Raw genomic sequence first — 21,857 nt, 5'->3', positions numbered from 1 at the left:
AATTCAAGAACCATGACTACGATCTGTTTTTGAACTCTGAATCTGCAAAAGCAAGCTTTAAAAAACCTGGCAGCACTTCAATATGTCTATAATACATATACTTTTTTATTAGTTTAAATCTGAAATTAATACTTATTAATGTCATAATGATATTTCTTCTTTATCCTTTTGACCTTTCAGCCAGAGAGTTTGCGATTTTTGTTTTGCATGTGGAATGTTTAGTTATTATGGTCACCATGAAACTGTCTTTAGGTCTCCTTGGCCGCTGCTTTGGAAATAAGCGTAGCAATGACAAGAGGAGTTAAAAAACTGTTCTTCCTCTCTCTCTTCCCACACAATTTGTTGGGTTTCAGTGAAAACGACTAACAGCATTCTGATAGAGGAAATAGTGATGGTCACTATCCGTTACTGCCTCATGACAGAAATCATGACTGTGGTTACTTATCTGTAGGTCCAGCTTCTTTGTATTGAAAGATGATTGATTTGAGGGTAATCATCTAGAACTCCACTGCTAGTATGCTTGGTATTTTGTTGCTTTGTTTGTTCATTTTGTTTTATTTTTTAAAAATGTTGCTTATTTTATTTTTTTGGCCATGTCATGTAGCCTGTGGGATCTTAGTTCCCCAACCAGGGATCGAAGCCCAGGCCCACAGCAGTGAAAGCTCTGAGTCCTAACCACTGGACTGCCAGGGAATTCCCGCAAGTGTGCTTTGAAACAGTGTGAACTGAGAAGAGAAAAGCATTACAAGTGTTTAAGCTATGGCGTTTGAAGTGTAAGCAGTCTGTTCTAAAGCTTTTTTCCCTTATGTTCTAGATTGGGATTTTAACCAGGACGTCTGACAGTGAGGTAATGTGTGCTTAACATCATGTTGTTTGTTAGTAAACATCTTGCCACATGTTTGTTGACAAAATCCAGCAAAAGTCAGCTTCATCTAATTGCGTTTCTGACAATTCTAGCAAATGTGGATCCATGTTGCTTTTCTCTCTGGGTCAGTTTTAACTGTCACCAATAAATTACAGCCTGTCTGTAATTGCCTCCTTGAATGACTTGACTTGGCAGTTTGACAAGCTCGCTGGCATGTGGCAGGAGGCTGCGAGCCATTACTCTCCCAGTGGGCCGGCTGGCAGAGCAGGGCTTTTCAGGGCCTTGACCATCAGTGGGCTTGGTAGTTCTTTTCAGCCCTCAAGTGACTGAACCCGGGTCAGATTTGACTTGTCAGATAGGTTTGCACATTTTAGTTTTGAAATATTACAAGATGTAAGCTCACAAATAACCATTAAAAGAACACTGAAGTCACTCAGCTTTCCAGTCAGTATGGTAAACTGGTAAATATAGTTCAAGTAAATTCTTTGATTTCCTTATTGGCCTTATACTTTAGGTAACCTTGAACTTCTGCATATATTTTTAAACTAAACTGAGTGGTGTGCCATTGCTAGAGTAACTAGTGGAAAACTAGTCTGGGACAAGGGCCGTAAATTGTTCATTATAGAAATAGTTTAATTTGTTAGTATGTTTAAGAGTATTAGAGCTATTTTAAGATAATTTTGGGGAAAAAAGAATGTTCAGATTTTTAGGAGTTCCAATAAATGCTCCCCTTTCACCTGTTCTCTTCCAGTTAGAGAAGGGCATAGGAGTCAGACATATTGAGATTTTGAAAGTTAGGTGTGTGGCAAATAAAAACTGAGTGGAGAGACATGGCCCCATTGGTGGTGGGCCTCCCAAGACTTCACTTCTGCTTTGTTCTCTTGAAGGCTCAGCTTCATTGTGAGATAGGCAGGGTGCTGAATAAAAGAAATTTGCAATATATATTTACCTGCCCTGTCTGGGAAAACTATGATTTCCCATCAAATTTCAAAGGAAAATGTAGGAAAAGTCTTTTTTTTTTTTTTTTTTTTTTTTTTTTGCTAAAGTGATATTAATTTATTTTTCCCTCTCTCTCTCTCAGAACTGCTTCATCCCACTAGCATTTATTTATTGAGTTATGTGTGCTCTGTTTAGACTCCAGATGTGGAATCTCGGGAAGACTTAATTAGAAATCACTACATGGCAAGGATAGTGGAACTGACGTCTCAGCTACAGCTGGCTGATAGCAAGTCAGTGCATTTTTATGCTGAGGTGAGTGGAGAGTTAATTGGATCAGGTGGATTTTTCTAACCCCCTCAGGACTTAGTGACTGTTCTGGCCTCCTGCTGTTCACTAGAAGAGAGAGGTCAGAGTCTGTGTGTCCGCAATATGGATTTGGTTAGAGTTCGTATAGACTGGTCCACGTACCAACCAAAAATCTTTATTGCAGTGAATATAACAGGTAGCCTTTCTTATGGTTATGTAACATGTTTTGGAGCATTATAATTATAGATTATAATTATAATCTTGTTTTAGAGAGTTATAGGCAGGTAACATTCATAGGTCAAGGAATTTTCGTTTAGGGAAATTCAAAGCAAAGTATTCCTGGTTCTTTTTTTTTTTTCTTTTTTTTACTCTCTAGTTTCTAAATGACAGCTTGTGGAAGTCAGTTTTTGTAAATGATAAAATGCAAAATGTAACCTCTTTCAACCTTTAAAAAATATAAAATCTTTCTTTTTGTTACATTTTCTTCTTCCCTCACGAAATAATTCATTTTCTTAAGAGGATTGGAAAAACACTATACAGGATAATAAAATTATACAAATTCATTGATGAGAAGGGGAGAAAATGAAGGAAGAAATTACAGATAACAAAAAGTGAGAAACAAATGATAAGATAGAATGGATGTCACTCAATATATAAGAATACCTGTAAGGTCTCTGATGGGAAGCTTTTTATTAAAAGGTTAGTTATAGATGTTAGACGGAGAATTATAATGCTTTAAACTGTTAAAGAAATTGACAAAGGAAAGACAACACCCTTCATTGGGATGCGACTTTGTGATTTTCTCCTATTTTACAAAGACGGAGAAGTTGATAGGAAGCCAGTTGCTAAGAGTGGAGGGGGGCTGTGCTTCTTTTCTCCTGCTGAAATATATGATGTGCCTAGCTTAGTGATGCATACCTGTCTGATAAGATGATCAGTAGTGGTAGCTGTTGAGCTGTAAAAAACGGGGAGGACGGCACGCTGGACGACCCACCATAGAACGGCTGCAGTGCTCACCATCCCAGCCACTCAGTGCACGCAGCACATCATGGTGGCCGGGTTTGGATCCCTAACTGCCTTCTGAGTTACTCTCTTAGACTTGATTGTCATCCTCGTGAGGACCCGTGCTTTGCAAAACTCTCTCCCTCTTTTTCAGGTTCAGTGCTGGGCACACAGATAGATGTGTGGTTAAAGGAGGGTGGTTGATTTGGTTGGCTGAACTTTCCTGAAATTCTCTTGTGAGGAATGAAATGAGTGACCGTGGAATTTCTGAGGCTGTTTTATTTCCAAGAGATTTGCTTATCTTAGTAAATTCTTTCAGCACAATTGTGATGCAAGAATTGTTAAATTGTTCTAGTTTTTCCTTGTCTGTAAACAGGAAGTGGTAACCCTCTGTACTTCTTTACTGGAATGGTCAGTCTGAGCATCTGATGTTGACATAACATTCGAACATGTCTTAACAGATCCTCCTTGTCAATCTCATGGTTTATCAGAAAATTTAGTGATCCTTTTAATGGCACGCCCTCTTTGAACAATAGTATGAAATAGAATTTTTCTTTTTTCTTCTTGACCTACTCTGTCTCTGGATAGCCTTGGTTAGAATCCCCAAAGAAAGCAAGTGGGATCTTTAAAGTTCTGCACTCACTTTTTTTTTTCATTTGTAGAGTGGAGCTGTAAAGCTTTAATTGTTCTTGTGATATGGTCTCCAATAAAGGACTTAAAACACAAGAAAAGTATCTTAGGATTCATATTGCATGATGCCGTTGATCACTTTTGAAATAACCACTTCCATTCTTATCCAGCATGGGTGTAAATGAATCCTGGGTAAATGTAGAAACTTCTGGTGGTTTTGTAGCCACTGGTCATCAGGCTAGAGGTAGGAAAAAACATCAATGAGCTTGGGTTAGTAGACTTTTTTTCCCTTATTCAAATGATGAGAGTGAGGACCACATCTTTCTTTTGTGTACTCCAGTGTGTGGTACAAGGCCTGTAGATATTCAGTAGATATTTGTGGAAGGAAGGGAGGAAGTACTTTCGGTTTTGGGGGATTGTTTTCTGGTAACCTTCGCCGAAGTAAATTTGGTTTGGGGAAATGGTCCCCGGGATAATTGAATGTTTTCTGACTTAACAGTGCCGAGCACTCTCTAAAAGACTGGCCTTGGCTGAAAAGTCTAAAGAGGCACTGGCAGAAGAGATGAAAGTAGCCAGTCAGAACATTAGCAGACTTCAGGTGAGTTCATGCTACCTAACTAGTGTTAGTATGTTTTTTCATTGAAAGTTCTTGGGCCAAAAAAATCAGCATTTCCTTTCTCAAATGGTGGCATTTGACCTCTAGACATAACATTTTTCTAACCATTTTATTTCTAACTCATTTTAAGGTAACATCTCATTTATGTCAGGCAAGAAGTAGTTGTATTATTTATTGCTCTGACTTGATTTTAATTATAAATAGTTTTGCAGTCAGCATTTCTCTGAATAGTACTTATTTACCCAAAGTCCTTCCTTTTTCTCCTTCTCCCAGTTAATCCTTGTCATGGTGGGTGGGAGGCTTGTTCTGTTCACGTGACTCTGTTCCTTCTCTTTACTGTTTCATAAAACTGACGTAAACTGAAAGGTAGGGCTGCAAAATATTCCTCCTTACTCACTGCTTTGTTTTAAAGCCTAGCTTCCAGAAAGCCCCTATTAAATATAGAAGTGATACAGGCAAAGAAATAATTCATGCACTTCCTCCTGGTTTCAAGTTCGTTTATCAGATTAGCTAGGAGCACAGGATTAGATTTTAAAAGGTCAAAGAGAGCCCGAGAGCTGGAAAGAGAGAGGAAGGTGCTTCTTCCAGGGAGGGCCCTGCCCAGAGGGCCGGCAAGGTGTGGGGTAGTGGGAATGTGCCAGAGATCACCTTCCCCACCTCACCTAAGGTTCAGGAAAACCTAAGAGACTTGAGAAAGATCGTATAGCCCTCTTGTTTTATTTGTGACATTTTTATACCTGGCATAGAAGGAAACTTTTTCATTTTTGCAAAGAAATTCCGAACATGTTTTGAAGGCTGAGAAAAACCTCTGCCCTGTTTCTTTTAACTTTGCTCTCTTGTTAGGCCTGTGGCTTAACCTTCATATTAATTGATCAGATAGGTCATCTTGATAGGTTACTTTTCAAACATTTTTTTCCTAAATTAAAAAAGCTTTAGAGTGGTATGACTAGTGGGGTTTTGCTTTCTCTTTTCTTTTTTCCCTGACCATTTAGGATGAGCTGACAACTACCAAGAGGAGTTATGAGGATCAGTTAAGTATGATGAGCGACCACTTGTGCAGCATGAACGAGACATTATCTAAACAGAGAGAAGAGATTGACACACTAAAGATGTCTAGTAAGGTAAGGGAGGAAGGGGTCTCTCTGCAGTGTAATATTTAATATTTAATGTATTTAATACAAGGTATTTCATTGCTGTGTGTTTCATGAACAAAAGGTTAAGAGATCTGAAGTGTTTATAAATCATTTCACTTGTCTTCTTATCTGAAAGTAGAATGAAGATTCTTTGATTGAGTTATAAGTTGAGAGGAGGCCTGACCTCTGAGGCCCTAGCACTGTGACCGTTGCTTTTTGGCATTTTGGGCATTTTTGGAGTTTCTGCTACTGTTCTGTTAGTTAGGAGGATTCTTGGGGGGTTTATGAAGGGGATTACTCTATCTATGTGAATCTAAAATGGTGCTGTTGAAGAGTAACCTTCTTTAGCAAATTTATTCTCATACACATTCATATAACCTAGGACTGTCTTGTCCTTTTAATTCCAAAAACTTCTTAGATTTCATTTCCCATAAAGCCTCTGCTTGTCCAGGCTGGGGTCAGTAGATATTGGTAATGTTTTTGTGTTGAAGGGCATATCCACGTATCATGTGTCTTTGTTGTATCATAATGTATATACTCTTACCATGAAAGGTTAGCTTCAAGAGGCCAGAGAGTTGGTTTCATGCATCATCTCAGATGCTTGGCATATTTTGGTAACTCAGACAATACTCTGCCACCAGCAGCTTGGATTTACTGTCTCCAGCCTGTGCTCTTTGAAATCCACTTCTGCCCCTTACCGATCTAGCAGGCATGTATTGAGTTCCTGCCATGTGCTGGCACTGGGGAAGACATAGAGATGAACAAACCATAGCTTCATTTTAGCATCTGCCAGTGGTGGTACAGAGCAGCATCCCTCTCAGTTGGTATCTCCTTGGAAAATGTATCATGTCAATGCACTAGAATCTGTGTTATGTAATTTTGCTTCTCAGTGTAGTTTTGTGTTATTGATTGGCCTCTGGCTGCTTCAGAGAATGTCTGTGATGCTTTTCTGGGACATCTTGTGATGACTGTAACCAGCCAGTGTGGTTCTGATTCGGGTTTTCCAGTTACTTGTGCTTCAGGAACTTGAGCTTGGAGGTAGAGGGTGGAGTGTTGGTCCTCTTGGAGAATGCCTCCTTTAACCCTTTTGGCCTCTTGATATTCCATCAGGGCAATAGCCGACTCATGTAGAAAGCACATGTGTTAGTGGGAGTAGTAGGAGAAAGCCTGCTTTAGCACCTAACATTTGAAAAAAAGTAGCAGTGATTATAGGGAAAGTTTTCAGACCTCAGAGCTGCAGAAGGCATTAGGTTCTGAATTGAGAAGGATCATTGTGGGGTATAGCAAAGTTCATTGTCCCAAAGGTAATTGTATTGCAGCCACTTTAGAAGTGAGGGAAGTTTTAAGCCCTCTTAGAACTTTTTAATCTAGTCCTTAGAATATCTGTCATTAATATAACACTGAGTTAGAGATCCTTCTTCACTTTGTAGTTTCTGTTGTTAACCTTTCTTTGATCATTCTGTGGTTCCTATATTTTGCACACCTCCCCATTTATTAGTCATTTAAATTGCTATAGCATCATCTTATGGCTGAGTTGACATGGTCTCCATTGGATACCAAGTAAACCTGAAACCGTTTGTTTGCTATGATCTTGCTCTTAATGTTTGTGTTCTGCAATCATTTCCTACTTAATGAAAAAAAGTATTTATATGTAATAGTTAAATGTAGGAATTTGAACCTCTCCAGAAGGAAGAAAAGTTACATAAAACTGGAAAGTCCAAAATCTCCATATGTGAGGGAATTGGGAATAAGTTAAGACATCTTCTCTCTAACTTGTTCTCAACTGGTATCTGATCTTCCCCTTGACAGTAATCATTACCATTGGGGTGTTAGTTGGCACATGTTCAAAATTAGTACCTATTAAGACCTTTTAAAAGGTGTTTATTTCAACAGCAAAGGAACATGTTCAGGCTAAAATTTTTTAGCAGCTTTATGAAATCATCAACTACATTGTCTTTGGAACAAAATGAATATTTGAGGTTTGATAAATCCAAGATAGCTTTCTTTACTTTCTTTAGTGCCTGTTTTCAGACCCCAGGGGAATAAGGTTCATGGATGGAGAAAGTGCAGAGAGTTAAAAGTAACAAACCGCTCTGTGATTCCTGTATAAAAGTTAGCAATGCAAGGTTATCAGCTGTTCTCGCTCTTGGAAACTAAAGTTTTCCACGGTGAAATACGGCTTCCAGACAGCTTGGTGTCTAAACTGCGTGAATGATTTTTCTAGAGGTTGGCGTTCTTATTGTTGATATTTTTCTTTGCACAGGGGAATTCTAAAAAGAACAAGAGTCGATAGTTTACAGAGAGCTGGTTGGTGACTTCTTTGCAGAGCTGCTACTGCTGCGCGGAGCTGCGGGGCCGAGACTCCATGGCCAGGGCTGGCCGCCTTCAGGAAGCTGGAGTGTTGTTGGACCTAGTAAAGTAGTCAGTGTTGTAAATGGCCTTGAAGTATTTAAAATATATTTGTAACCAGTAAGGTAAATCCAGAATTTGATGTTGACAGTAAAACGGAAAACAGTACACATACCATGGATATTGTAGGTTTCCTTATGCTGTTTTTACTGTGCACTTTTTAAAATTAGGCTTTAATTTCAGTATGTAAGAACAACAAATATTTTGTATATTTTCAAACTCAGTGATATGGTAATCAATTTGGTATCTGTGGAATAGGTATGTGTTTCTGGATAAAATGCTTAAATTGTCAAACTGTCATTAATTCTTGCTGTAATTGAAAGCAGTCTCCAATTCTTTTTGAAGACTTGTTCATTCTCTCTCTCTCCCGCTCGCGCTCTCTCTCTCTCTCTCTCTCTCTCTCTCTCTCTCTCTCTCTCTCTCTCTCTCTGTTCTGGAGGGAGTGGGCCTTGAAAACTTCAGATCTTGTGGGTTTATTATCATTGTCTTCAGCTCTTCAGTACCCTCTCTGTGTTGGAATAATAGGCTTAAGGAAATTGATGTCAATAAATTCATACTTATATCCAACTTTCAGTCTCTCTGTGAAAATCTGATGAAGGAAACTAAAACTTATTAAAGTAAGCTTCACAAAATTTACCAAATCCCAATTGATTTTGATATAATCTTTCTAATCCCCCGAATTGGAATAATTGTACAGTTAATCCTTTATTAAGGCTTTGAGTACCTCCCAAGGTACTTGTAACCATGCTTCAAGCAAGGACCCTGAGCCCTTTCAGGCTCCTCTTGGTTTCTTTCATAAACATTGTGTCATTTCAGTGTATATTTCAGGGGTGAAATTTCTCCCAGCACCTCCATCCCCAAGTCTCTAAATATATTGCTCCTTTCTTCTGAGTTTCCTGCACATGCCCATTTCACTCCAGGTCCAAGTCCCCAGACTAGGTCCGCAGACCTGAAACCCCTTCTTCCTCACCTCCCTGCCTGCAGCTCCATCTCCTTTGAGCCTCTTCTCTAGGCAGTTGATAGTCACCCTCCAAAATGCTTTATTCTGTTTCACCTGAGAGCTCATCACCAGCTTCCCTCCGTGCTCAACATAAAGGCCAACACTTGGCCTCTGCACCACTGTAGAGGCAGACTCTGGTGGTTGTGCCCAGTCCTCACAGTATGAAAGTGTTTGAATCCTGTCTCGGGGATCTCTGGGTCAGTCAACTCAGTCCCGTCCTCCCGGCCCTTTGAGTCCCTAGCCCCTTTGTCCTTTCCGTTTTCTGTGACCTGCTCATTTTAATTCTCCATCAACTGAACCAGCTGTTTTCACTGCAGCTGCACCTAAGCCCCCAAGCACCATGCTGATTAGCTCCACCGTAAACCTAGAGCTTCCCGCCCCTGCTAGACCTTCAGTGTTCTGTGACGCTGCATTTGGAATTTCTGGTCCATTTCTATTCCTCGTTTGGAGAATTTGGGATGAAGGAGTGACCTCATCTGGCTTATGTTTTAGTGGAATTGTGGGCTGCTATGCTGAGAATAGATTGTAGGGGAGCAACGGCGGAAGCAGACAGACGAGTTGGGAAGCTATTGCAGTAGCAGGAGGCTGTTGAGAGATGATGGTATAGCCTGGACCGTGCTGGTGGCAGTGGAAGTTGTGTGAAGTCTATTTCTGGATTTATTTTGAAGAGAGTGGATAGGAATTGCTGAAATTGCAACTCTTTTCCCCCGTACACTTCTATTACTCTTCTCTGCCTTGTTTTACTCCTAATATTGGTTTGGCCAAAAAGTTCATTTGGGTCTTCTTATGGAAAGACCCGAACGAATTTTTTGGCCAACCCAATACTTATCAGAATCTAACATACCATATGCTTGGCTTATTTATCTTATTTATTGCCTGTTTCCACCTCTAGAAGATACAGCTCCACAAAGGCAGGTTTTTGGTCTAGTTTGTTCACTGACATCTTCCCCTGTACCTGGAACACTGCCTGGCATTCAGTGAGCATTTATTTGTTGAATGAATGTTGACTGGGCGGAATGTGGAGTGAGAGAGAAAGAGGAGTCAAAGGTGAAGCCAAGGATTTTGACCTGAACAAACCTGACTGAAAGGGAGGGTCGAGCTAGCTTCCACCTGGTTGTGACTTAGCTGAACAACTGGGAATCACCTTGGATTGCTCCTCGCCTGGCACACCTCATTTGCTTATCTTGTCCTACTGAATCTTCCTGCCTTTGCATATCTCTCCATTCTAACCTCTCCTTATTAGATACCTTAAATCAAGTCCTGGCTCCCTACCGTCTGGATGACTCATCTTCCTGTTCTCAAGACCTCCCGCCCCTTTTACCAGACTCTTTCTGAAACATCTCTGCAGAACTGTTTCCCTGTTGGAAAGAAGGCCTTCACAGTGGCCCCTCATTGCCCACTCGGCACGATCTGGCTGTACTGTGTACAAATGAGACATGTACTTTCTCCTCGTTCACTTTCTCCTCGTTCTCCTCCAAGCACCCAGTGTACTCTCTCTCTGCCTTTCTAAAACTCCTCAGACCTCTGGGTCAGGAAGAGTTTCACTTCTCCTGAGACATGGGCCTATTTTTCTAAGTTCACTTCTCCTGAGACGTGGACCTGTCCTGTTCTCGCATTTATAGAGAAAATGTGAACCTTGGGTTGCATCCCTCTTGGCTTTGGTGGCTGAGACTTGTATCTCCCACCAGCTGTGAGCTGCCAGAGCTCCCAGACTAGGCACCCTTATCGCCCTGCTTGGTGGCTGGTCCCACAGACCTGCAGGCCGTACTTGTGGACTGCTCGGCCACTCTGTAAGGGTCGGTGCCCCTGGGAGGTTTCCTAGGGTTCCCTGAGGGACAGGGCAGGACTGTAGAGGGTGCAGTTGGTTTCCTGGCAAAATTGTCCCCTTTTAACTCAACTGCTAAGATCTTCACTCTCTTGGCAGAATCCCTTGCCAAGGCATATAGTGACCACCATTTGTTAGCCATTTGCTTAAGTCAGGCATGGGTAAGACTTGACAGGACTTAGTTCATTGGAACCTCCAATAATTGTATCTCATTGGTGCTATTACTGTCCCCATTGTATAGACAGAAAACTACGGCTTAGAGAGGCTCAGCAGTTTGTCCACAGTCACGCAGCTAGTACGTGTAGGGCCGGGACTCAGATCCAGGCTAGTCTGATTCCAGAGCATGGGTTATTCACTGCTGTGGTGTGAGCCTTTTACATCGGGGGCATTCAGTTCTATTCCTACAGGCATTGTTGGTATATATTTGGAGGATAAAATATTAAAGTTCTCAGTAACTCCTGTACTTCATTCAACTTTCCCTTCCCATGTCTGCATTAAGTATCCCTATCCCTTCTTTCAGCATTTATTTAGCTTCTTGGGCTAATGGCTTGGGTACAAGGTTTGCTTTTGACATGATTTTTTTCTTCTCTGACACTTATTTTTTTATTTTCTTGAATTTTATTTTAGTTATTTTTTTATACAGCAGGTTCTTATTAGTCATTCATTTTATACACATCACTGTATATGTGTCAATCCCAATCTCCCAATTCATCCCATCACCACCCGCCCCCCGCCACTTTCCCCCCTTGGTGTCCATATGTTTGTTCTCTACATCTGTGTCTCTATTTCTGCCCTGCAAACCAGTTCATCTGTACCATTTTTCTAGTTTCCACATACATGCATTAATATATGATATTTGTTTTTCTCTTTCTGACTTACTCTGTATGACAGTCTCTAGATCCATCCATGTCTCGACAAATGACCCAATTTCGTTCCTTTTTATCGCTGAGTAATATTCCATTGTATATACGTACCACAGCTTCTTTATCCATTCGTCTGTCAATGGGCATTTAGGTTGCTTCCATGACCTGGCTATTGTAAATAGTGCTGCAGTGAACATTCAGGTGCATGCATCTTTTTGAATTATGGTTTTCTCTGTGTGACCCTTATTTTTATTTATGTATTCCCCGTTACACAAACCTTTCCAACTACCAAATTCTGAATTTAATAAATTTATGCCATGATGCTTCCCCTTCCTTATAATCCTCTTTCTGTACAACCTTCATTGTTATTTCTCTTTTCTTAAGGGAATTTTCTATAACCTACACAAAACTAGAGACTAGCATGAACCCGTATGTCCCCATCACTTCTTATGAACGTTTTATAAATCTTGTTTCATTTTTTTTCCCACAATTCTTCTTTTCCTGGAGTATTTTTAAGCAGGTCCCAGACATTGGATCGTTTCCCCTGTAAACACTTCGGTTATGTATACTTTTGTAAAGATGGTGAGCACTAACTTCTAAATCTGCCTTTTACCCATTTCATCATTCACTCAACAAGTATGTGTTGAGTGCCTTCTGAGTGCTCAGTGCTGATGAGACTGATAAGCAAAACAGACATGCTGGCTGCCCTTGAGAGCTTATAGTCTGCTAGTGAGGCAACAAAGTGATCATGAAAATGCGTAATTACAAACTGCCATATGTCATCCATCCTGCCCTGGGCTTGTCTCAGACAAGGCAGCAAGTGAGAGATAATACATAGAGGCTGTAACATCTTTTATTAAATGTCTATATTTTTACCAAAGTTACAAACTCAGTTTGAGTCAAGCTGTTCTAAAATACTTATTGCTAAAAATACTTATTACAAAGAAAAAACAAGGCAAAACAAACAAAGTCTACTGCTCCTCCCCCTCATTTCATGCTCCCCAGAGAAAAGCACTTTCACTGTTTTGGTATCTGTCTTCATATTTCCAAATGGCATGCTACTTTTGCTTTTCCAGTTAGGCATTTTGAATTGACTTCGCAGTTGGAAGATGAGGATTTGTCTCTGTTTCATCTTCCTCCCTCTCCCTGCTACTCACGTACATGTACATGCTTTCTCTTTTCCTGTCTTCTCTTCAAACTAGTTACACCAACATTTTGATTAGGCCGATATGGCATATATACTTTAGTATGATTATTTAAATGCTGTTGGTAGCTGGGTCACATAATGTACTATGATGACTTTTCCTTTCTTGTACAACTCTTCGTTTTCCCTGGAGTTAATAATTGTCTGCCCGTCTGCCTGTCTTTCTCTATCATCCATCTATCTATGTCTTCCATGGTGCTTATCACTAATTTATTCCCAGATTCTCTCCCAGGTGTATCACTCTTGTCTCAGTGTGGTCAGATTCAATTGGGTGTTTAGCTAAATTTGTCTTCTTCAAGAAGTCTCTCCTAGGGAGTTCCCTGGTGGTCCAGGGGTTAGGACTCAGTGCTCTCAATGCCGGGGCCCTGGGTTCGATCCCTGGTTGGGGAACTAAGATCCCACAAGCCATGTGATGTGGCCAAAGAAAAAAAAAAAAGAAGTCTCTCCTAGAGTCCTTCGATCTGCTCCAGGATATCCTGTTTGGTCTCTAGGCCAGCAGCACTGCTGCTGTCTTGGGATCTCCCTGCCTCATCATCCCAGGCATCAAGTGTCTCCTGCTCTTAAAATAACTCTCTCTCACTCCACGAGCCTTGGCTGAAGTCCACGTAGAAGAAAAAGAAAAAGAAAAGAAAAAAAAGGGCTTTTAATTAATCATTCATTGCTTCCTGGAGAAGAAGGAATTCTCAGAACTTACTGAAATGACATTTCCGACTTTTTCTTCATTACATACTGCATGCTTCTTGTTGAAAATTTGGAAAATGGGGAAAAGTGTCAAGAGCACACCTCTCTTTTTGTAGAGGTTCAGCTATTAATATTTTTGTTTATTCCTGTTCTTTTTCATGCATATATATGTTTTTAATCAAAATTGGGATTATGTTATAAGAAATTCCAAATTTTAAAAAAGGCTCTTTAATGAGATGTGATGGGGTGGGGAGGTAGTTTTGCTGGCTGCACAACTCCAGGGGGCACTGTTCACGGTCTGTTCTGCAGCAGACCTGGGTCAAAGGATAAGATGCTTCAGGCACAGCTTGAGAAACTATGATAAATAGCATGTGTCTTGTTATGTCATTTTTAAACACCACCCCATTATGCTGTTATAAGCAGAACTGCTCACTTCCAAATTGATAAAACTGGATTCTCCACTGCTTTTGGTAAGAAACTATATCAGTTATACTAACAGATACTTTTTAACAACATGACAAGTTTCCAAGTTCATTGTCCACTAAAAACAAAAACTTGGCTGCACTATTTCCAAACAAAAATGTGAGAAAAAAATAAGTAAAGTAAGGAACCAATTAGCTAAGAAAGCCACCAAAAATTTGGAGCAAAAAGCTCTCTCCAAATGACCATGAATTAAAGCTTTCTTCGTCATAAAAATCCTCAGACAGAAAAATGTGGAGTTTTATTCTATGCAGCATTGACCTTGGCAGTTGTTCCCAGCTCTTAAAAGGCTTCAACCTCCTCTATTACTTTCACATATGAAGATAGCACCTTGGTTGATGATGGCTAAGAAACCGTCTGGCAGAGCCACACTGACAAGGAATGGTCTGTTCTGGGAAAGAAGAGGAAGCTCTGTTCTTGGCTAAGGGCGGGTCCTCAGACACCATGATTATAAATGGAAAGCTTGTCAGTAAGCTTTGCCTGTGCCTTACATTTTTAAGCTGTTTGGTAGTTAGCTCCAAATTAGGAAATTAACTGGCAATCAGAGAATTAGAGCAGGAAAACCCATTACCGTTCTTCTAACTCTTTGAAAGAAAAGGTTATATAGAGCAGGATTAGAATAACTGGTTTGGGAAAGGGAGGATCAGAAGAATGACTCCTGGGTGGAAACATGCTAGGGGCTATTGTCTGGCTTGTGGGTGTAGGAGCCTCCAAAGGCACCTACCCCACTTAGAACCTTTGTATTGTTTTTAGTGATCTTTGCTCCCTAAATAGCCCCACTGCTCCCTAAACACCAGTGGGATAGCTCAGTGGTGACACCCCATAGGTCCAAGAATAGAAACAACACAGTTCAGTTAACTAAGAAAAAAAATGTCACTTACTATCTCGCTTAGATGCTGAAGAATATTCTCCCTTTCTCCAGCTTTCCTATATTTCCTTAGGGCATCTCTTCTGTTATGTTAAATGTTCAACACACCTCACGTCATTTTCATATATGCCGTCTCCCTGAACAACTTCCAGGTGCTGTGTGGCAGGAACCATGCCCTTGTATTTACTCCCCCACAGTGCCTAGCAGAATGTCTTGTACATAGTAGGTGTTCACTTAATGCTAATTGGATACATTCTAGGAAGCAGGCCAAGGGACTGTACAACTGTAGCTCAAGCCACACCTAAGAGTGTCCCATCTCTACGACAAAGGATAGCCAATCTCCGGCCATTCCTTTTTTTTTTTTTTTTTAATTGGAGTATAGTTGATTTACAATGTTGTGTTAGTTTCAGGTGTACAGCAAAATAAATCAGTTATACATATACATATATCCACTCTTTTTTTTTTAAGATTCTTTCCCATATAGGCCATCATAGAGTATTGAGTAGAGTTCCCTGTGCTATATAGCAGGTTCTTATTAGTTATCTATTTTATATGTATATAGTAGTATGTATATGTCAGTCCCAATCTCCCAATTTATCCCTCCCCCTGCTTAACACCTGGTAACCATACGTTTGTTTTCTACATCCATGACTCTAGTTCTGTTTTGTAAATAAGTTCATTTGTACCCCCCCTTTTTTTTAAGATTCCACATATAAGTGATATCATATTTGTCTTTCTGTGTCTTTCTTCACTCAATATGACAATCTCTAGGTCCAATCATGTTGCTGCAAATGGCATTATTTTGTTCTTTTTATGTCTGAGTAATACTCCATTGTGCATATGTACAACATCTTTATCCATTCCTCTTTTGATGGACATTTAGGTTGCTTCCATGTCCTGGCTATTGTAAATAGTGCTGCAATGAACACTGGGGTGCATTTATCTTTTTGAATTATGGTTTTCTTCAGGTATATGCCTAGGAGTGGGATTGCTGGGTCATATGGTAATTCTATTTTTAGTTTTTTAAGGAACCTCCATACTGTTCTCCATAGTGGCTGTACCAGTTTACATTCCCACCAACAGAGTAGGAGGGTTCCTTTTCTCCACACCCTTTCCAGCATTTATTGTTTGTAGATTTTTTGATGATGGCCATCCTGACCGGTGTGAGGTGATACCTCATTTTAGTTTTGATTTTCATTTCTCTAATTAGTGATGTTGAGCATCTTTTTTTTTTTTTGCGGTACGCGGGCCGCTCACTGTTGTGGCCTCACCCGTTGCGGAGCACAGGCTCCGGATGCGCAGGCTCAGTGGCCATGGCTCACGGGCCCAGCCACTCCGCGGCATGTGGGATCTTCCCGGACTGAGGCACGGACCCGTGTCCCCTGCATCGGCAGGCGGACTCTCAATCACTGCGCCACCAGGGAAGCCCAATGTTTTTTTTTTTGAATACGGTTTTCCACAAGTGTTTATTTCGAATGAATGTTGCAATATAAATAGACTTACTGTTGTAAAGTTTTTAGAGAGGAATGTTCTTATCAAGCATTTAGGGCTAAGCTTATCCTAGATCTGAAATCCTCACTTTCCAACCAAGTCCCCTTTCAAATCGGGCATTTCTGAAAGCCGGTTTGAATTTATATTAATTGATCCTGACAGCTTCAGCTGACTTGAGTTTTGAGGTTCCAAGTTAACCTACCAGATCATATTTACAGACAACTTGGGGACCCCTTGTTAAACTGTGGAAATTCTAAATGGTTTCTGTGAAAAGCCTGTCCGAAAAGGGAAACTTGTTAATGAAAAGGAGAATGATGTAGTTTGAGGGTCTCCTTACTGTAGAGCAAGGAAAGGGACAGGAACTGGAGTAAAATGAGGTCACAGCTGGCCATGAACAGCTGTGGTGGCGTAGCTATTGAGGCCAGGCTGAGCTGCTTACCACCAGATTTTGATACAAAGGGACACTGCCAGAAAGGATCCTTTGAAAGTACGTGGAAGAGTTACAAGAAATAAATCTGCATTCATGGAAGTGGCAACCTTTGGAGTCACGTTGAGTCACACAGAAGAGGAGGGACTGACTGTCTCTTGCAAAAGATAAATGGTTTTCAACCAACTGTATTTGGTCTTTAGAAAATTATGGGCCTATTTGCTTTGCAGCAGTGTCAAAGTTTCCAAAAAAGCTTTCTTTCACTGGGTGGGCTACCTACTAATCGAGGCCATACTGCTTGGAATTTAAAAGATGATGAAATTTAAAAGTTGCACTCAGGACTCTTTAAATGCAATGATAATTACTGGTTTGTCCAATGTGGTGTTGTTTCCTGTATGAGTCTTTTCTCCAGTTGTTACCTGTGGCATTTTCTGAGATGGGCTGGCCTCTTCGATGGCCCAGTGGCTGGACACAGGACACAGGAGTTTCAGTTTCGGGCTTCAGCCAGACTGCCTCAGGGCATCTCTTTTCTTCCCTTTTTCTGCCTCCCTCTTCCTTTGTCCTTCTGCACCTCGCTCAGCTCCTTACCAGAAGGCTGGCTCCGGCCCAGGACCTGACTGATTCCACAGAAGAGTCTCTGAAAAGTTACCAGTCAGTTGACTTTCTATTCTCTAGACTCCCTCTTGCTCTCCCTCAACCCTTGATCATCACAGGGATGGTAGCTGGAGGAAAGGGAGAAGTGAGGAGGACCTGATGCCATTTTCTATTTGCTTAGGGTGTCTTAAGCTTAAACACAATTAGAAATGATATCTGAAACTAAAAGTATCCTAAATAGATCCCAGCTGTGTGACTTGAGGCTCTCTTGTGCCCTTTCTGAATGTTTTCTTCTTTCCTCAAAGCCCTCAGCACAGGTTCCAACCACTGGGTAGCGGTTGGATAGGATACTGATTATCTTTTCCATTTCACCAAGGAACTCCAAGATCAAAAACAAGACTACACCTGAAAGAGCATTAAAAAGAAAATTACATTGCTGTGCAAACACAAAGAAGTGTTTAATCAGAATTCCCTCATTTCCTTTCTATCATCCAGGCATTGTACTTCAAGTTGAGATGCTTGCTAGGGCCTCCTAATGCCTCTCCTTGGGCCCAAGCCTTCTCTTCCCAGGTAGTCCATCTTTCAGACCATTAAATCAATATTCCTCAATCACCATTTTGAGTCCACAGAGATTTACTGAGTGCCAACTGTATGCCAGGCTCTGGGAATACAAAAGTGAATAGGATACCATTTGCATCAAAATATTCTTTTGCTTAAAAACTTATATGGATTTCCCATTTCCTGCTTTATGTCTAGTTCCACCTTCTCATCCAAACATCTCCCACCTCTCCTAAGCCTTCCAGTCTTGCCAGCCTCCAAAGCTCTGTGTGTCAGGGCCTGGAATACCCTCTTTTCTCTCCTCTGAGTCTGTTCAAACTCTACTCAAGCCTCCCATCCTGGGTTGGGTATCCCTCCAGTGAATCTTCTCCTTTCATTCTGACTCCCAGTGAGGCAGCCCTGCTTGCAGAAGAGGCTCAGATGTCAAGCGACTTGCCCAGAGTTACCTGCTAGCAAGTGATGGATTAGGGACTAGATGTCACCCTCTAACCTCTCCTCAGAGGACAGCTCCCCTTCTCTTCTACATTCTGCAGGCAGCCTCCTGCCCCTTCACTAGGCTATCCCTGTCCTCCTCCTGTTGAGTACTGATGGGCCCTGGAAAGTGGGGTTCCATCTTTACCTTTCATCTTACCCTGTGACCAGGGCTGGTCTCACCTTAGGGGAAAAGAGGAGGCACTCAACAGAGCCTTCAAAAATAATTCTTAGCCAAGATATAGAAGCAACCCAAGTGTCCATCAACAGACGAATGGATAAAGGAGATATGGGGTGTGTGTGTGTATATACACACAATGGAATATTACTCATCCATAAAATAAAATGAAATTCTGCCATTTGCAGCAACGTGGATGGACCTACAGAATATTATGTTTAGTGAAATAAGGCAGAGAGAAAGACAAATACTGTATGATATCACTTATATGTGGAATCTAAAAAATAATGCAAACGAATGTATATAGCAAAACAGAAACAGACTCGTGAAAACAAACTAACGGTTACCAGAGGGGAGGGGAAAATTAAAGGTGTGGGATTAAGAGATACAAACTACTATGTAAAAAATAGATAAGCAACAAGGTTATACTGTATAGCACAGGGACTTATAGCCATTATCTTTTTTTGGCATTACGTGGGCCTCTCACTGTTGTGGCCTCTCCCGTTGCGGAGCACAGGCTCCGGACACGCAGGCCCAGCAGCCATGGTTCAGGGCCCAGCCGCTCCGCCGCATGTGGGATCTTCCCGGGCCGGGGCACGAACCCGCATCCCCCGCATCGGCAGGCGGACTCTCAACCACTGCGCCACCAGGGAAGCCCTATAGCCATTATCTTGTAATAACTTTTAATGGGGTAAAATCTGTAAAAATACTGAATCACTATGCAGTACACCTGAAACTAATATAAGATTGTAAATCAGCTATACTGTACTTCAATTTTTTAAATTTTTTTAAATTTTTTTTTTATTTTATTTTTATTTTTTTTTTCAATTTTTTTTTAAAAGGCAAAAAATTCTTTAGTTCTAATCACAAGAGAAAGCTCAATGAAGCAACGTGGAAACACGACCGCGAGTCGCCTCAGCCTCCCGCCGCCCCCCCAGGGTCCTGCCCCAGTCACCCCACCACCCAGAAAAGACAAGGTCCTTCCTAGAGGGGGAGGGTGGTTTCAGACCTGCCAAAGGCCCCAGCCGGCTGCTTCCAGGGGCATCTAAATGTAACTCCCATACCTGCCCCCACCCCGCCCCACTTCTGCTGCAGGGAGCACCCTCTCCCCCCACTTGGGGGCTGGAGACTCCGAAGGAAGACGAGGAGAGAAGAGAATGGAGAATCAGACACCAGAAAAACTTTGGGGGATCCAGGGCGGGAAGGAGTGCGGAGAGAAGCGGGGACGAAGCAGGGGGTGGGGTGGGGTGAGGCAGGGGCCGGAGAGCCTCAGCGGAGTGGCCACGCCCTCCCCGCCCCTCCGCTCGCGTCGCTCGGGGCCCTCCCTCTCCTCCCCCTCTCCTCCCCCTCTCCTCCCTCTCTGTCTCTCCTCCTCCTCCTCCTCCTGCTGCTTCTCCTCCCCGGGTGGATGGCGGCGGCCAGAGTTGGAGTCCCAGCCGCGCTGCCCGTGAGTGACCGCTCCCAGGGGACAGACGGGGAGGCATGGGGAGCCCCCTCTCAGGGGTGGGTTACCCCCGGTTTGCTGGGAAAGTTTGAGAAGGGGGGCCGCAGCCGACGTCGCGGGACGCGGGTATCTCCCGGGCAGGCTGGGTGCCGTGCCCCGTGCGGTGCCCCTTCTCCCCCTCGCCGCCCTCGCAGCCCCCAGAGGGCAGCGCCCGCACGAGGTGAGCCCCACCCGGCTTCCCGCCTACACCACAGCTCTGGGGCTGCTGCTGTGACCTGGGTCCCGCTCTCAAGAGAAAGAAAACTCTAGCAGGAGAGAAAAAAGTCTAGACTCAGCTCCAAAGGGGGTGGGGGGCGGCGAATCGTTCCAACGCGTGCGGCCCTGGCCTCCCGGCCCAGGGTCACCAGCCCCGGTCCTCCATCCCTCCCCATCCCCCCACCCCCAGGACTCTCACTTTCCTTGTGTTTTCCTGGCTCCTGCTACTCGTGTTGCTACCTTCTCCACCACCGTCCTCCCCACCTTTCCCCGGGAGGCTCCTGTCCCACTGGCTGATATCTCCAGCCTGGTGCCTGCTCCAGCCCTAGAAGGCGGTGACCCAGGCCAGGGAGCCATAGCCACAGGGGTCTTCACACTTGCCCAAAGATTTCCTGCAGGAAGGACTTTAACTAGGAGTTGATGTTCGATCCCCTGGCCGCACAAATCATGCCTTGTGTGTCCAAGGGGAGATTAAAATATATTCCTCCTTGGGATTTTACTATTTCTGTTGGACATCTTTTTTTTTTCAACCTCTCTGACTGTGCTTTCTTCCAATAATAATGATACGTCATTTAATTAGCCTTTCTAATTCTGAAAGAAACAGGAAAAAATAATAAAGAAAAAGAAAATAGAGGAAAAGAGTTCTTGCTAAAAATACTGTTCAGAACCTGATCCTTGGAAAATAAAGACTTCATTCCATACTTAACTGTTTTAGTGAGAGATGAGAGTTCACTGTAGCTTATTTTCGTACTACCCCAAACAGATTATTACAGCCTCCCCCAGGCTAGAAGTTTTCATTTGCCTGACATAAACCGCAGTGTTTGTTGGCATTCCCCAGCCTGGCTACTCACCCTGCATTTCTCTTCCCTCCTACTAGCCCTCCTCTCCATCCCTCTCCTAATGCCCGGACTCCCACTTTCTCATAAACAGGAGTTGTGAAAACAAGGCAATGGAAGAGGCAAAACTGAGCAGGATCGCAAAGAAAAAAACAGCCTCACTTATTTTAATCCTGAGGCTGTTGCTTCAACTTGACTCCATTTGGGTAGAGGAATGTTTAGTTCACTTATGTGGTTTTTATGTCTGTTCTCATTAGGGTTGAATCAGTGTTTCCATGACAGGCTTAGTTCTCTGGGTGCTTAGAAGGAGCTTGTTAATTCTCAGATGGGTCTGGTCAAGCCTGGAATCTGGAGGTTTTTGGATTTTTTCTTTTAAGGGGTTGATCTGGGTTGATATTACAAACTTCTGCCCATTCACTCAGAACTGGAGCAGCGGGTGTGGGGGGGGGCAGCCTGAACTGGGGTTTGCTTTCACGTGACCAAGGAAGAAAAAGCTTTCCTAAGGAGTGAGCTGTATGAACAGGATTGTGGGGAGTGTTGAACTTTTATTGTTTTTAGGGAGAATGCCCTTCTCAAGAACTTAAGCTATTCCTGTTTCTATATAAACGATAAATGTGGTTGTAACATATGTCTTAGATCAGTTTCAGAACAAGCTGTCAAAACAGGTCAAGGTGTTGAACTATTCAGAAATAAAGATTTTTTAAAAAGTGAATTTCATTGGAAAGAAACTTCTTTATTTTAAAAAGGATGTAATTCATTTTTCTCTGCTGATTGAGTGTGGT

General features: G+C 42.3%; 2 protein-coding genes across 3 annotated transcripts in view; both read left to right on the top strand.

Moving 5' to 3' along the window:
* Positions 1–8,467, top strand: part of PPP1R21 (protein phosphatase 1 regulatory subunit 21) — a 61,101-nt gene extending 52,634 nt beyond the window's left edge. For both annotated transcript variants that reach the window (XM_059078309.2, XM_059078307.2), the window contains 5 exons: positions 815–847; positions 2,000–2,116; positions 4,242–4,340; positions 5,351–5,479; positions 7,755–8,467. In XM_059078309.2, the coding sequence (XP_058934292.1) occupies positions 815–847; positions 2,000–2,116; positions 4,242–4,340; positions 5,351–5,479; positions 7,755–7,784 (408 nt within the window). In that variant the 3' untranslated portion in view covers positions 7,785–8,467. The remainder of the gene's footprint in view (positions 1–814; positions 848–1,999; positions 2,117–4,241; positions 4,341–5,350; positions 5,480–7,754) is intronic.
* An 11,435-nt stretch (positions 8,468–19,902) lies between these two features.
* STON1 (stonin 1) overlaps positions 19,903–21,857 on the top strand; it is a 57,531-nt gene continuing 55,576 nt past the window's right edge. Inside the window, exon 1 of the mRNA XM_059078314.2 lies at positions 19,903–19,987. The gene's annotated coding sequence lies outside the window, so the exon portion shown is untranslated. The remainder of the gene's footprint in view (positions 19,988–21,857) is intronic.

Source organism: Kogia breviceps, chromosome 11, assembly GCF_026419965.1.
Source record: "Kogia breviceps isolate mKogBre1 chromosome 11, mKogBre1 haplotype 1, whole genome shotgun sequence".
NCBI lineage: Eukaryota > Metazoa > Chordata > Mammalia > Artiodactyla > Physeteridae > Kogia > Kogia breviceps.
This window is presented reverse-complemented; position numbering and strand designations above follow the sequence as displayed.